The following is a 14957-nucleotide window of genomic DNA, read 5'->3' as shown; positions in this document are numbered from 1 at the left end:
CCCTGCTCACCCGGGATGTCTGTCCGTCCAGGACAGGCCTAGGGAAATCCAGGAGGCTGTGCAGCCCAACATTTAGGCCAGAAGCCAGGTCACCACATCTGAGAAGGCACTACCCCTTGGTGCTGGTTCCTCCTGGAACCCTTGGCACCCACCAGAGCCATCACTGGCTATGACCTCTGTGAGGGCAGCCAGCAGGACACAGAACCTGGTACTCTTGACCCTTCAAGAACCCGATTCCACCAGATTCCAAGGCGTGGGTAAGACAGTGGGGTGAGGGGGCACGGAGATGTGTCAGAAGGGCCTGAGACCTGGGGAAGTTGGGGGTGGGCAGTGACAGCAGGCTCAGGCCAGGTCCCCTAGGCAGTTAGAAGGCTGGGAACAGGGGACTCTGCCAACAGGCCAAGTGAAGGCCCCGGTGAGGCTCAGTGGGGAGGGAAAGTCAGGCTGCAGGAGGAGACCCTGGGGCTTTGAGCACCTGCTGGGACCTAACCACATTGTCCCCCACAGAGAAGGTAGTGTCCTTGAGCATCTCAGGGATGACGACTCTGAGCTGGAGAGGGGCTGAGGGGTTCCCCAGTGTCACAGCTGGCAGGGCCAAAGATGGCTCACATGAGCTCTGGGAGGCCCACATTTTGGCCCCAGGAGAAAGTTCCACAGGTGGCTCCTGGAAGTTAAGGGTAGACTCCAGCCCGGAGGGAGCTGGTGCGTCTGTCCAGGGACCCCTGCATAGCTCTTGGTCTTGGGTTTTAGTATGGGGCCAGGTGGGGGAGGAGGGTGGGGAGCCTTTCCAAGGACCTCCATCCGGGGTTCTTCTCCAGCCTGAGCATCTGAGGTATTGATTCTGCAACAGGCCTCCTGGCTTCTCTGGGGCAGACGCCTGGAGGCCAGACCTGGCTCCCCCCAGCCTCCCGGACAGTATGTGGGGAGCTTCTGTCGGCCAGGCGCTGTCCTGGAAGAACTGGCCCCAGATCACGCAGACTGCGTGCCCCCCTGGAGCCCGGCGAGGAGACAGGCACGGAAGAAACCGGAAAACGGGGGCAGGAGCTCGTGTCGGGGGCGCCACGAGGGAAAAGCAAGGTTCCCGCGGGCACTTCGGGGGGCACGCGGGGCGGCACGGAAGCCAGGACGCCGGAGCAGTCCTGCTCCGAGCAGAGGCAGAGCAGGGGCCAAGGGGCTCCCGCACCGGGGAGGAGCCCGGCCCGGCCCGAGCGCTGCCCCGTCTCAGGCTTGGCTTCGTCCTGGGGCTCTTCGCGGCCTGGGCCCGGGGACACGGGCCCTCCGCCCGAGCTGAAGACACCTCCTCCCCTTCTGCCCCGGCGCCCGGCGCAGCCGAGGGCAATCCGGAGACAGGCCCTGGCACAGCACGGGCCCAGAGCTGACCCTGCCCCCCGCCCCCGCCCCGGGTCGAGGCACCCCTGGTGGTCGACCGCGCACGTCCCTCGACACCGTCACCCCGCTCGGAGCTCGGGGCCCCGACTGTCCGGCCTTTCCCGGGCCGGACCTCCAGGGACCCGCTGGCTCGTCACGCAGGCCCGGTTCCCCCGCCCCCACCCCCACTCCCCGATCGGCTCCAACACTGGGCCGCAGGCCCGCGGAGGCGGACGGGTCGCAGGTGGCCAAGTCCTCCTTCCCCGCCCCGCCCCGGCCGCTGCGGGGCCGCCCCTCAGGAGCTGACAGGCGCACGCAGCAACCAATCAGAGTCAGGCTTTCGCGGGCGCGGCCCGCGCAGGCGCACCAGCGGACACCCCCGCCGGCCATTGGGCGAGCAGGCACGCCCGCCGGGCTTCCGGTCGGGGCAAAAGGGCTTCCGCCGCAGCGGCGCCGCGGATGGCCGCGCTCGGGGCCGCGCTGAGGGCCGCGCTGAGGGCCTCGCTCGCGGCCGCCCGTGCCCGGTCGGCGCCGCTGGGCCACCGCCCGCCGCACGCGCCCTGCTCCGCGTCGGCCGCTGCCCGCGGCGCTGCCATGGAGCCGGCGCCCCGCTGGCTGGCGGGGCTGCGCTTCGACAACCGCGCCCTGCGCGCGCTGCCCGTGGAGACGCCGCCGGCCGGGCCCGAGGGCGCCCCGTCCTCGCCGCGGCCGGTGCCCGGGGCCTGCTTCAGCCGCGTGCGGCCCGCGCCGCTGCGCCAGCCGCGCCTCGTGGCGCTGTCGGAGCCCGCGCTGGCGCTGCTGGGCCTGGGCCCGCCGCCCGCCGACGCCGCCGCCCGCGAGGCGCGCGAGGCCGAGGCCGCGCTCTTCTTCAGCGGCAACGCGCTGCTGCCGGGCGCCGAGCCCGCCGCGCACTGCTACTGCGGCCACCAGTTCGGCCAGTTCGCGGGGCAGCTGGGCGACGGCGCCGCCATGTACCTGGGCGAGGTGTGCACGGCCGCGGGCGAGCGCTGGGAGCTGCAGCTCAAGGGCGCGGGCCCCACGCCCTTCTCCAGGTGGGCGCGCGCGGGGGGCCGCGGGCGGGGCGGGGCGCGGGGGCCGCGGGCGGGGCGGGGCGCGGGGCGCGCTCATTCCCACGCTTGTCCTCCCTGCTTGGGGGCGAGATGGAACTGGAAGTTTGGTCTGGGGACAGACACGGGGGGGGGGGGGGCAGGATCCCGGCGGAGGGAAGGGCTTGTGCAAAGACCCGGAGGTCACAGGGAGAGGACAGAAGGGGGGACTGTGGCTGCCGGGCCTGCGCCCCCGCTGCAGGACTGGTGCCAGGTGCCCTTGGCCCCTCTGGCCGTCCCGGGGAGGGGACCTGCTGGCCCTGGTCCCACTGCACCAGCAGCTGCTGTGTCCTGTTCCCGTAAACGACACAAGGACTTTGGAGTCAGTTCTGCCTGTGACGCTGGGTTCCCCGCTTGCCCGGCGCAGCCAGCCTTGCCTGGGGAGGCAGGGCCGTCCCAGACACAGGCTTCTGAGCACTTGTAGGCCAGCGACCTGGGTCAAGGTCCCGGCAGCCTGGCCTGGCAGGGGGCTCTCAGACGGGTCCTGCCTCTCACGGACCAGACCGCGCTGACAGCCCGTTCTGCTCCGTTCCGCTAAACGCTCGGGGCCGTTAGCCCATATTTGCTAAATACTTGTTTAAAGGCTAAAAAGCCACACCTAAGTTGTCATTTTCTGTGCAGAGAAGCCCTGAGGGCGTGTGTTCTGGCCAGTCCCTGTGCCCTTCCCGCCCCCCCCAGCTCTGAACGCATCCCGCACCCCCTGCCTGCCCCCCAGCAGCTCCATCTCCGACCCCCAGAAAAACTCATTCTTCCGCATCACCTTCCTGTCTCTGGAAGTCTCCGGAGGTCAGCCTAGCGCCACTGCCACCACCCAGACAGCCTGCGCGGAGCTGTCTGCACCGGCGAGTGAGGCGAGAGTTCCTGCCCCTCGAAACGCCGCCTTGGGGCCTGCTCACTCTTTGAGCATCGTCAGACTGTGTGTGTTCAGTTTGGTCATTTATTTTTGCCGATTACAAAGACCTTCTCGGGAGATGAACCCGCTGTGGAACATCTCTTATATTTGAAGACTTGAGTGTTTTTAAGTCCATGTTTCTAGACTTGAGGTCTGCTAGAATATTTCTCTTTAAAAGAAAGGGGTCATTTAACCTTTCCTCAGTGTGTGCTGGGGTCCCCGGCCTCAGCATGCCTGGAGGCTAACGTCCCGAGTGGCTTTGTGTGGCTTCAGGCCAGCCCCGTTGGGTACCTAGATGTGGACTTTGTGGGGTGAGCAGGTGACCTCCTGCCTGCTGTGGGGTTGGGATTTCGGGAGATGCCTCTCCCGGCGGGTGCAGAAGAGCTTGTCCTCAGCTGGGTCCATCCCACAGTTCGGCTGGGAACAGACACGGGTGTGCAGGAGAAGGGACTGCTGCCGCGTGTCGTGTTGGCCCTGTGGGTACGGAGAGCCCTTTATCCTCGCCGTGTAATCGTCCAGTTCTGGCTTTTGCTTTGGGAACCCTGCCTTGGGCAGGAAGACAGGCTGCTTATTTTCAGGACCTTTTTTACCAGATTCAAGATTAAACTGAGCTGTGCTGGCTTCCTGCTGAGCACGAAGTCTAGCTGGGTGAGAGTCGTTCCCAGGGCCAGGGAGGGGCAGACATTTGAGGACAGGTCTCCTTGCCCCAGTTCCTCGCACGGACTAGAAGGAGGTGAGTGGCGCGCACTTGTCGCTCTGGCCAGAGGCTGACGCAGTGAGCCCTGCGGTGACTGCCAGGTCTGGTTTCCAGAGGTGTCACACTGCGACGAGACATACTGAGGCGAGGCAGGAGGCCTGGGTGCGTCTCCACACAATGGGGCGGCCTGCAGAACCCAAGCACCGCAACTGTGTCAGTACACGCAGCCCACGTGCGGTGACAGCATTTGATGGAATCGGGCATCCATTCGTGACCCAAACTCCACAAACTAGGAAGAGGGGAACTTCCTCAAATTCATGAAGAGGTTTTCTGGAGAGAAAACCTACAGCTAACATCTACGCAGTGATGAGAGCCAGGAAGCTCTCCCGGTAGGGTCGGAAACAGAGATGATGTCTCCCCCGCCACTGCCTTTCAGCGTCGCACCGGAAGTCCTAGCTAATGCGGGATGACATGAAGAGGGAATTAAAGGTACACAGATTGAGATGGAAGAAAAAAACTGTCTTTGTTGGCAGATGAACATCTGTGTAGAAAATCTCAAAGATCTGACCCCAAAATGAACCAATAAGCAGTTAGAGCAGGGTTGCACGGTACAGAGTTCCCGACGAGTCCGTCGCTTCTCTGTATACCAGCGGTGCGCAACTGGCATCGGAACGAAAGACGATACTGTTCACGGTCACCCCTCAGAATGAAGTACTTAGGTATAAATCCAACAGCACGCGTTTGTGCCTAAGACCTTTATGAGGAGAACTGCAGCTGCCTAAAAGCTCGCAGAGGAGGACAGTGAACGGACAGCCGTACCCCACGCCCACGAAGGAGAAGACCCCGTCTTGTCAGGATGTCAGCTCTTCCCAGTTTGACTCACAGGTGCAGTATGATCCCAGGCAGGGCGCCCGGCGGGGCTCGGTCGGGGAGCGTCTGCCTTCGGCCCAGGTCATGATCCTGGGGTCCTGGGATCAAGCCCCGTGTTGGGCTCCCTGCTTGGGGGGGGGGGTCTGCTTCTCCCTCCCTCATCCCCCCTGCTGTGTTCCCTCGCTTTTCTCTCAAATGAATAAAATCTTTTTAAAAAGTACAATCCCAATCAAAATTTCAGCGGTTATTTTGCAGATACTGATGATGTGATTCTAAAGTTTACGCGGAGAGGTGCGTGCTGAAGGACAGCAGAGTCGGAGCACAGACACTGCCTGACTCCAGGCTTGACTGTAAAACTCTAGTAACCAAGAAAATGCAGAGCTGGTGGGAGGACAGGTCATGGAACGACAGACAGAACCCCCCCCCCCCATAAATGCTGTCACTTATGACACAGGAGCAAAGGCGGTCCATGGAGCAAAGACCGTCGTTCAAACAGTTGGTGCTGAAGCAACTGGACATGTACACCAAAAAAGTACCAAACACGGACCTCAGACCCTGAAAAATTGAAAAGTTAACTCAAAAGGGATCACAGACCTAAACGTAAAATGCAGAACTATAAAACTAGAAGATAAACTAGAAAACCCAGAGGACGTTGAGTTTGGACATGATTTTTTATTCTTTCTTTAAGATTTTATTTATTTGAGAGAGAAACAGCATGGCGTGGGGGAGGGGCAGGGGGAGAAGCAGGCTCCCCACTGAGCCAGGAGCCTGATGCGGGGCTGGATCCCAGGACCCCGGGATCATGACCTGAGCCAAAGGCAGACGCTTGACCAAGTGGGCCACGCAGGCACCCTGGGATGTGATTTTTTGACACAACATCGAAGGCGAGATCCACAAAAAAAAAAAAAAATCACGGATAAGCTGGACTCCAGTGAAGTTAAAATTTTGCAACTGACAGTATCAAGAGAACGAAGAGAAAATATTTGTAAAAGACATGCCTGTTATTCATGTAATAACAGGCATGTCTATAACATGTATAACATAATATTCATGTAATAACATGTAAAAGACATGCCTGTTATTCAAAGTAGACAAGGAACTCTTAAAACTCAGGGCGCCTGGGTGGCTCAGTTGGTTAAGCAACTGCCTTCGGCCCAGGTCATGATCCTGGAGTCCCGGGATCGGGTCCCGCATCAGGCTCCCTGCCCCATGGGGCGTCTGCTTCTCCCTCTGACCTTCTCCCCTCTCATGTTCTCTCTCAAATAAATAAATAAAATCTTAAAAAAAAAAAAAAGAACTCTTAAAACTCAAACCATAAGAAAAACAAAAGACTTCAAAATGGGCTAAAGCTGGGGCGCCTGGGTGCTTAGTTGGTGCATTGATCCCGGGGCCCTGGGATCGAGCCCCGCATGGGGCTCCCTGCTCAGTGGGAGGCTGCTTCTCCCCGCTCTGCTGTTCTGTCTGCCTGTATTCTCTTCCTCTGTCAAATAAATATTTACTTGACACAGACCACAAGCAGGCAGAGAGGCAGGCAGAGAGAGAGAGGGGGAAGCAGGCTCCCCACAGAGCAGAGAGCCCGATGCGGGGCTCGATCCCAGGACCCTGAGATCATGACCTGAGCCGAAGGCAGAGGCTTAACCCACTGAGCCACCCAGGTGCCCCTAAATAAAAAATCTTAAAAAAAAAAAAAAAAAAGAAGAAACGAGCTTTCGAGTCCTGAAAAGACAGAGGGTTGCCTGAGATCCTTCATCCTTAACTGTAAGAGTGTCTGTGAAGTAAATTCATGAAAGCAGACTTGCACGCGCACCAGCGAGCGTGCAACACGCCCGACTGGCTGGGTCCTGGGCAAGAGGCCTGATGCAGCCCTCGCTGCCCTGGGCATTAATCTGGCTCCGTGGCGGGCTAGGCCCTGGCTGCCGGATCGGGGGCAGTGGTCGAGGGCCTCTCGGTATCGGGAGTCATTGGACCTGGAGGCCTCTGTCGATGACGGCAGAGCGGCCAGTGAGCCCTCGAGTGTCGCCGAGCCCGTCCCGCTTGCTGCTGGAGCCTGGGCGTGGAACGGACAGCTGCCTGACCGCAGTGGCTGTGTGATTTCAGACAGGCCGACGGCCGCAAGGTCCTGCGGTCGAGCATCCGTGAGTTCCTGTGCAGCGAAGCTATGTTCCACCTGGGCATCCCCACCACACGGGCCGGGGCCTGCGTCACGTCCCAGTCCACGGTCGCTCGAGACGTGTTCTACGATGGCAATCCCAAGTACGAGAAGTGCACGGTCGTGCTGCGGATAGCTTCCACTTTCCTGAGGTAACACTGCTGCCGTCCCCCGGGGCGGCCGCACCTCGCTTCCTCAGGTGGCCTCGGCGCGCAGTCCCGTGCAGGAAGTGCACTGCGGGGACACACGTGCGGGGAGCCCATCCCCCGGCTGGGCTCCTGCTGTGGGCAAAAGGCCCTGGGCGTTTCCTGGGGCAGGAGCCCTGTCCTGCGTGTGGATGGCTGCTCGGGCCCCCGTTGCCCCAGGAGGGAGGAGGTAGCAGAGAGGTGGCCCGTGTCCCCGGAGCATGGCTGGCCTGAGCGGGGCGCCCTGAAGCACCAGGGAAGGGGGGGTGGTCTCAGGCTGGCAAAAGAGAGGCTGCCCAGATGCGGGGCTCTGGGACCCAGAAGGACACGAAAGTCACCCAGAAAGTGGCCTTGTTCCGTGTCAGGTGCCACACCTGCTGTGCCCCCATCCGCTGGGGCCGTCCTCGCTCACACCCCCGTCATCAGCCGCAGTCCTTTCTGCCTCCTCCCTGATGTCACCGTGCCACCTGGCATCACACGGTTCTGACCACCGGAACCCACGGCTGTCGGCAAACAGCTGTGACGTCTTCTGGTCCCCCTCCGGTGGAGCCAGACGGACCCCGTGTGCTGGGGGCCCTTCCTGCGGGGCCTGAGCCCGAGTGCCTGGCTTTGTCTTTTGTCCTCCAGGGCCTGGAGGAGCGTGGGTGGTCGTCCGCCTCCCCCCAGGAGACCAGGGCCACTTCCCTGAGGGGCGCTCCTGGCAGTCTGACCAGTGAGTGAGGGAGCAGAGGTGGGGAGCGCTGCGGGGCCACCCCGTGCCCGCCAACGGTAATGCTGGTCGTTAAAGCCAGAAGGGTCTCCAGACACTGCCTCGCGTCCCCTGGGTGACACGAGCGCTCGGTCGTAGAGCTGACCCCACTTGGGACCGGTAGGACGCCAGTCACGGAAGCTGTCCTTGGCGTAGGGGGACGAGCGCAGAGCCCTGCTGGTCCCGAGCCGGTCGTGCCTCCCTGGGCCTCCCACAGAGGCGCGCGTGGTGTTGGCCAGAAGCAGAACGGGTCTGCGCGTGTCATTCAAAGACTAGTTATGCTTTTCCTGGTTTTGTTTTAATCTGGGTGTTCTTCCCAGCCTTGGCCGTAAGGCCTAGCGGCAGGCTTCTGTCTGTCACTGGAGGCTAGATCCGTGTTTAACCCGGTACAAACGCGGGTCTTCCCTCCAGGTTCGGATCCTTTGAGATCTTTAAGTCCGCAGATGAGCACACAGGGCGCGAGGGCCCCAGCGTGGGGAGAAACGACATCCGAGCACAAATGCTCGACTACGTGATCAGCTCGTTTTATCCCGAGATCCAGGCCGCGCACGCCGAGGACCGCACGCAGAGGAACGCCGCCTTCTTCCGGGAGGTAGGGGGGCTGCGCACCGGCGCTGCCGGCGTCCCACCTGCTGGTGCGACTCGGTCTGCTTGGTGGATGGACAGAGGTTCTCTCTTCATGTCCCTGCCCTTCTGGGTCCCTCCCCTGTCCCAAAGCCTGTTACCGCGCATGGGCGTTGAGCAGGACCGACTTCTGGGGAATGCTGTGCGGAGAGCCAGGGTTCTTGGACACACCCAAGGATCACTGTGTCTCAGTGCCGCTGGAGGTGCTATGTGCCCCTGCTAGCCCAGCAGGAAGACGGGGTGGGGGAGGGCTCCGCTGCGGGGGAGCCTGGGTGCTGGGGGGACACGCAGACACAGTGGGGCCCCGGGTGTAGCGGCCTGGACCCAGCGCAGGTTTTGCTGGCTCGAGCGGTGACCTCCCTGTCTGCACCCGGTCATCCTCCTCCTGGGCCGGAGTCGTGGGACTGGTCAAGGCTTTCTGGTGTTTTTGTTTTCATGGATAAAAGCCCCAATTAGTATATGGAAGAGACAGTTGGGATAAGTGGAGATTGGAGCCCACATGTGTGCACTCATCCAAAGTGCCTTTCCTTCTTACACGTCCCCCACGGCTGAGTGTGTGCCCAGAGGGCAGAGCCAAGGGAGGAGTCCCTGGCAGCAGAGCTGTTCTCAGGGAGGGAGGGGTGGGGCAGGGGGCACCGTGCATCCGTCCTGCTTCAGGTGACCCGCCGCACGGCCCGGATGGTGGCGGAGTGGCAGTGTGTGGGCTTCTGCCACGGCGTGCTCAACACGGACAACATGAGCATCGTGGGGCTCACCATCGACTACGGGCCCTTCGGCTTCCTGGACAGGTGAGCTGTGCGGGGCCGCCGGGGGTGGCCTGCAGGTGGGGGGCTGCTGTCCTCCCTGGTCTGTCTGGAAACGCCTGGTCAGCCCTTCCCAGCGGCAGAAATCTCCCGGAAGGCGCCGGGACTGGAAACGGCCCCAGGGGGCCCGAGCAGGAGCAGGCGGCGAGCAGGAAGAGGGCTGCGGGCCAGAGCCAGCCCGCGGAGGCCGTGCCGCTCTGCCGCGGACCGAGCGGGCCGGCGTCTGTGGCTGCGGCACCCGGACCCGAGCCGCTCGGACCAGCGGCCCGGCAGGGCAGGGGGGCGGCGGCCCCGCAGATGAGGCAGGCCTCACCCCCTCGGTGGTGCCCTCGGCCCGTGTGGCAGGTACGACCCCGACCACGTGTGCAACGCCTCGGACGGCGCCGGGCGCTACGCATACAGCAGGCAGCCCGAGGTCTGCAAGTGGAACCTGCAGAAGCTGGCGGAGGCGCTGGAGCCCGAGCTGCCCCGCGAGCAGGGCCAGGCCGTCCTGGCCGAGGCGTTCGACGCGGAGTTCCGCCGCCACTACCTGCAGAAGATGCGCCGGAAGCTGGGCCTGGTGCGCACCGAGCTGCCCGACGATGGGGCGCTGGTGGCCGGGCTCCTGGAGACCATGCACCGGACCGGTGAGTGGGGGCCGGTGGTGCGGCGTTTGTCAGTGAACTAGACACGGCGCAGACGCGACCGTCTCAACCCTGCGGTGTGGGGCTTGGGGGCCGCGGGCCCGTTCACCCTGCTGGGCCCCCGTCGCCCCCGCCCGTCTCCCTACACGGACACCCTGTCCTCATGTCCTCCATCTCCTGCACCCCGGCAGCCCCGTTCCGGTGTCTGTCTCTGAATCTGACTCAGCGCGGGGCCCTCGATGATACGGGCCCACGCAGGGTCTGCCCGTGACAGCACCGAGGACAGCGTCCCCAGGGCCCCCGACGGTGTGGCGGGTGTCGGCATTCTGGGCCTCTCGGGGCTGAGTGAAAGCCCGCAGTGTGGACAGACCACACGTCACTCCTCCATCATCACCGGTGCACAGGGGTGGTTTTCCCCTTGGCCTGTGTGGGTAACGGCACCACCGAGACAGACGTACGGACATCTGTTTGAGTCCCTGCCCTCGGTTCTGCCGGCGCCGTGCCAGCAGAAGCGTCCACATGTGTGTCCCTCCAGCTCTCGGGAGCGCTCTGCCACCTTCCCCAAACTGTGGCTTTTACAAAATTGAGGACGTGTCCTTCTGTCCCTGTTTGTTTTTACCATTGTGCATGGGCTGAGAGGAGCACGTGGCCATCCTCCTCCTCCCCTCGTGTCCTTGGTCAAGTTAAACCGTCGCAGCGGAGCGCGGCAGCTTGCCTAGCAGGCGCTGACATCTCGCGGTTCTGGAAGCTGGAGGGTGGAGGTCAGGCTGCCGTGCGGTCGGGTTGCCGCTGAGGGCCTCCTTCCCCGGCAGGGGACCGAGAGGGAGTGAGGGCACAGACCCCGTCGGAGGCCACTGCAGTCCTTGCCCGGGTGCTGGTCTGCGGTGTCTCTGCTCTGGTATCCGTGTGATGCTGCTCTCGTGAGTTAGGAAATGTTCCTTCCTGTTTTCCAGAAGCCTGGGAAGAATCGGTGATCGTCCTCCATGTTCAGTAGAACTCAGCGGTGAGGCCTCTGGTCCTGCCGTTGTCTTTGCTGGGGGGTTCTGATTGCCCAGTGTCCTGGCTTGTTTCAAGACTTCCCGGATTTTGTGTCTTCTGAGTCCGTTTTGGTAGATGGCATTTCCAGGGCCTTGGCCGTTTCATCTGCGTGTCTGGCGTATCGGCAAGGAGTCGCCCAGCCTCTTACAGCCCTGTTTCTGCGTGATCGGCAGTCGGCCCCACTCCCATTTCCGATCTTAGTTACTTGCCTATAACCAAAAATGTCCATCTTGTTGATCTTTTCAAAGAACCAACAACTCTAGGTTTCGGTGATTCTTGCTTCTTTTTCGTTCTGTTTGGTTTAACTCTGCTGTACCCTCTATTCCCTTCCTGTCCGCCAGCCTCACCTTCGTGTTCTCTTTCTAATGCCTTAGGTATAAGGTTAAGTTATTGGTTTGAGGCTTTTTTCCCTTTGACAGGAACTGACCTGGAACAGTGGCAGGGGTGCGCGATTCACTCTGTCGGGGTCACGAAACCACCGACTTCCGTCACCGACGGCGGCAAGTTACCTTTTCTCCTTGTGCTCTTCTGCCGTCGGTGATCAGCACCGCTAAGTTTCCGTCCGACCGCTGCTTTCGTGGCAACCCGTCGACTTCAGTATTTGCGTTTCCACATTCTCCTGCCCCTAAGTATTTTCTGATTCCCCTTGTGATTTCTTTTTGGACCCCCTGGTTAATCTTCACGCTCTCTGGGAAATCTCTGGTTCTCCTTCTCTTTGTGAGTTCTGTCTTCGTCCCGTCGTGGTTGGAGAAGACGCCGGTCTCTTTAAGCAGGTTGACTTGCTTTATGGCTGAACACGCGGTCTGTCCTGGAGAGCGTCCCCTGTGCCCTTAAGAAGACAGATGTCTGTCTGTCCGATGGATCGGCCTGACCGTGTCCAAGGTTCCTGGGTCCTTGTCAGTCTGCTGTGTGGACGTTCCATCCATTATCCAGAGTGGGGTGCTGAAGCCTCTAGCTCCCAGGGAACCGTTCCGTTTCTCCTTCCGTTCCACAAGTGCTCGGTTTGTATGTTTATAACAGGGACACCTTCTCGGTGAACGGGCTGTCCGTCAGCACGTGACGCCCTCGTCGTTCGCGGGCCTCTTGCCGACAGCGGAGGGCCGGCCCCGCTCTGCGTGCGGTATTTTTCCTGTCCTTTCCCTTTAGACCGGACAAGCTGAAAGTACTTCTTTTCAGTTCGAGCTGCCCATCTCGTTTGGCAACGAATCCACTTAAAGTCTTTGCTGATGAGGACTTCGGTTGTCCGCTTGTCCTCTGCATCCTTGCCATTTTCACCCCTCGTTTTCTCCATTACGGCTTCGTGTCTGCACCGTCTGGTCCCTTCTCGTTTCCTTTTGTGTCTGTCTCTGGGATGTTCTCCCGGGTTTACAGTGATTGTGTTTAACAAGTCAGGCCGAGGACCTCCAGCATCTGCTCTATGTTGAGCCTGTTTGTCTGGATGTGTGTTGGGGGCTTGTCCTTGACGCTCTGCCACACCAAGCAGGCGGTGAGGATGGTGACCACAGCGGGGGTGGCCAGAGGCTGACCTCGGTGCCTTTGCCGTATTTACCTGATTCGTGGATAAAGGAACCAGGGCTTCGAGTGACTTGCCAGGGTCAGAGTGGCGGCCAGGCTGGGTGGTGGGTTGGGGGTGGGGGTTGCTGAGGCAGAGGCTGGAGGGAAGGGTCAGGAGCCCATGGGCCTGGCGAGACATCCGCACTCGGTGTGACAGCACCCTGAGCAGCGGCGTGTTCCAGGGGCCGACTTCACAAATACCTTCTACTTGCTGAGCTCCTTCCCAGTCGGGCCGGAGCCCCTGGGCCTGCCTGCGTTCCTGGCTGCGCTCACCGCACAGTGCGCCTCCTTAGAAGAGCTGAAGCTCGCCTTCCGACCCCAGATGGATCCCCGGTGGGTACCCAGGTCTCACTTCTTGGAATTTGCTTCCAGAAGGAGATGACCGTTTAGAGCAGAGCACGCTGGGGCACCCGGGAAGGGGGTGGTCAGGCCCCTGTGTCAGCAACGCTGGGGCCCACTGGTCAGAGGGAAGGACAGCAGTGCTGTCGCCAGTGGCCCAGGCCAGGGAGCAGCTTCCCAGAATGGCTCTCTCATCTGCCCAGGAGGAGCCCCAGGGCCCTCAGGTCACAGCCAGACCAGGCTCTTCTGCGCCGTCTGCCACCGGAAGGAGCAAACGGCGCCTGAGCCCGCACTCAGTAGAACGTGAGAAGCGTGGTGTCTGGGTTTTGATAAACAAGCCAACAGCCCATGGTTTGAGAGAATTTAGTGCAGCAGTGCAGTGAGGACAGGCTAGCAGGACCGGGGAAGAGGGTATTGGCGTTGGTCCAGCCCCCCCCCCCCCGGGCCCTTCTGCGAGTAGGGAAGGACTCAGCCTTGGGGCCACTGTGGAGAAGTGGACAGCAGGGACCACCCCCCTCCAGCGAAGATAAGCAGGTGCCCCATGCACCCTGGGGGCCTGCGAGTCAGCCTGCGGGACTTCCTTTCGAGGCACCCATGTCCCGAGACCTGCAAGGGCCGCTGGGGAGTGGGGGTGGACAGCTGCCTCGCCCATCTGGCCGGGGTCACCCCCCCCCCCGCCCCGACCGGGGCAGTCAGCAGCGGCCCGGCTGAGCCGCTAAAGCCACCACCGCCTCCCCTGGGCCCCAATGGCCGTCTTCCAGGTGCCCAGTGGCCTCGGGACACAGCCTGCGGCCAGGGGCGGGGCCGGGCCTCACGCTGCCCCTCTGCGCAGGCAGCTCTCCATGATGCTGATGCTGGCACAGTCCAACCCTCAGCTGTTCGCGCTCATGGGCACGCGGGCGAGCGTCACGAAGGAGCTGGAGCGTGTGGAGCAGCAGTCGCGGCTGGAGCAGCAGAGCCCCGCGGAGCTGCTGAGCAAGAACAGGGCCCACTGGACCGACTGGCTCCAGGCGTACAGGTGAGGCCGCGGGGGCTGGGCGCCAGCGACCCCCACGCAGGGAACCGAACACAGGGCTGGGGGGGGGGGCGGGATCCACTGGAAAGATGAACCTGGATGATTCCAGAGCCCGGCTGGAGAAGGACAGGGAGGGCGTGAGCGACGAGGACGCCTGGCAGGCTGAGCGCACGCGCGTCATGCACGCCAACAACCCCAAGTATGTCCTGCGGAACTACATCGCCCAAAATGCCATCGAGGCCGCCGAGAACGGAGACTTCTCAGAGGCAAGTGCACACCCGTCCCACCTCCGTGCTTGGGTCCCGCAGCCGGCGGTGGCCTGGGGAGCGAGGGGCAGTCCCTAAAACTCCTCTCCTCGCTCCTCTCCAGGTGCGGCGGGTGCTGAAGCTTCTGGAAACCCCGTACCACAGGAACGAGGAACCCGCCGAGGCCCCGGGGGCCACCGGGGCAGACAGCGGGGGGAACTCCTACAGCAGCAAGCCTCCACTGTGGGCGGCCGAACTGTGCGTGACGTGATCCTCGTAACGGCCTCGGAGGCCTCCACACACGGAGTCCCGAGGCCCCAAGTCCCACCGAGTCCTTGAGGCGGCGCACACCCCGTGGGCACCCCAGCCCGTCTCTCCATGACGGCCGAGACGTCCAGTCAGGACCTGACCCGTCTCTGTCTGACGCAGACTCAGCAGCCCAGCCCTGCGCTCAGTGCGCTCCCTATCAAAGCCGCTTGTGCAAGGACAGGAGCTCAGCCGAGGGAAGCAGGCCCGGCGAGGGAGGGGCGGAGCAGCCCCCGTGCACCTCGCCGGCCTTGGACCACTCTACCGCCGGCCACGGCGTGGCTCCTGCCTCCTGGGGAGACACGGCCCCCGAATAAACCAGCAGCTTCCCTGGCCCATCTCTGCAGTGGCTCTGCCCCTGGCCCGGCCACCTGGGGAAGAGGTGCTGGGCGGGG

The 14957-nt window shown here is 62.3% G+C and overlaps 1 protein-coding gene across 1 annotated transcript; it reads left to right on the top strand.

The window, feature by feature from the left end:
* The first annotated feature begins 1786 nt into the window (after positions 1-1786).
* Positions 1787-14899, top strand: SELENOO (selenoprotein O). The gene is made up of 9 exons (XM_080810008.1): positions 1787-2420; positions 7031-7234; positions 8427-8607; positions 9297-9427; positions 9788-10068; positions 12840-12990; positions 13829-14014; positions 14121-14277; positions 14381-14899. Exons 1-9 carry the CDS (start codon positions 1828-1830, stop codon positions 14525-14527), a joined length of 2031 nt encoding a protein of 676 aa, XP_080666134.1. The 5' UTR covers positions 1787-1827; the 3' UTR covers positions 14528-14899.
* Positions 14900-14957: the final 58 nt, after the last annotated feature.

Source organism: Martes martes (genome assembly GCF_963455335.1).
Source record: "Martes martes genome assembly, chromosome: 8".
In the NCBI taxonomy this organism is placed as follows: Eukaryota; Metazoa; Chordata; class Mammalia; order Carnivora; family Mustelidae; genus Martes; species Martes martes.
Note: the sequence above shows the minus strand (reverse complement) of the source record. Positions and strands in the feature narration are given on the sequence as shown.

Bases quoted from the DNA above. Each gene is read 5' to 3' on its own strand.
- SELENOO (XM_080810008.1), top strand. From the start codon at position 1,828: ATGGCCGCGCTCGGGGCCGCGCTGAGGGCCGCGCTGAGGGCCTCGCTC. The intron at 10,069-12,839 runs GTGAGTGGGGGC...GGCGTGTTCCAG, and splicing joins GGAGACCATGCACCGGACCG to GGGCCGACTTCACAAATACC. The intron at 12,991-13,828 runs GTGGGTACCCAG...CCCTCTGCGCAG, and splicing joins CGACCCCAGATGGATCCCCG to GCAGCTCTCCATGATGCTGA.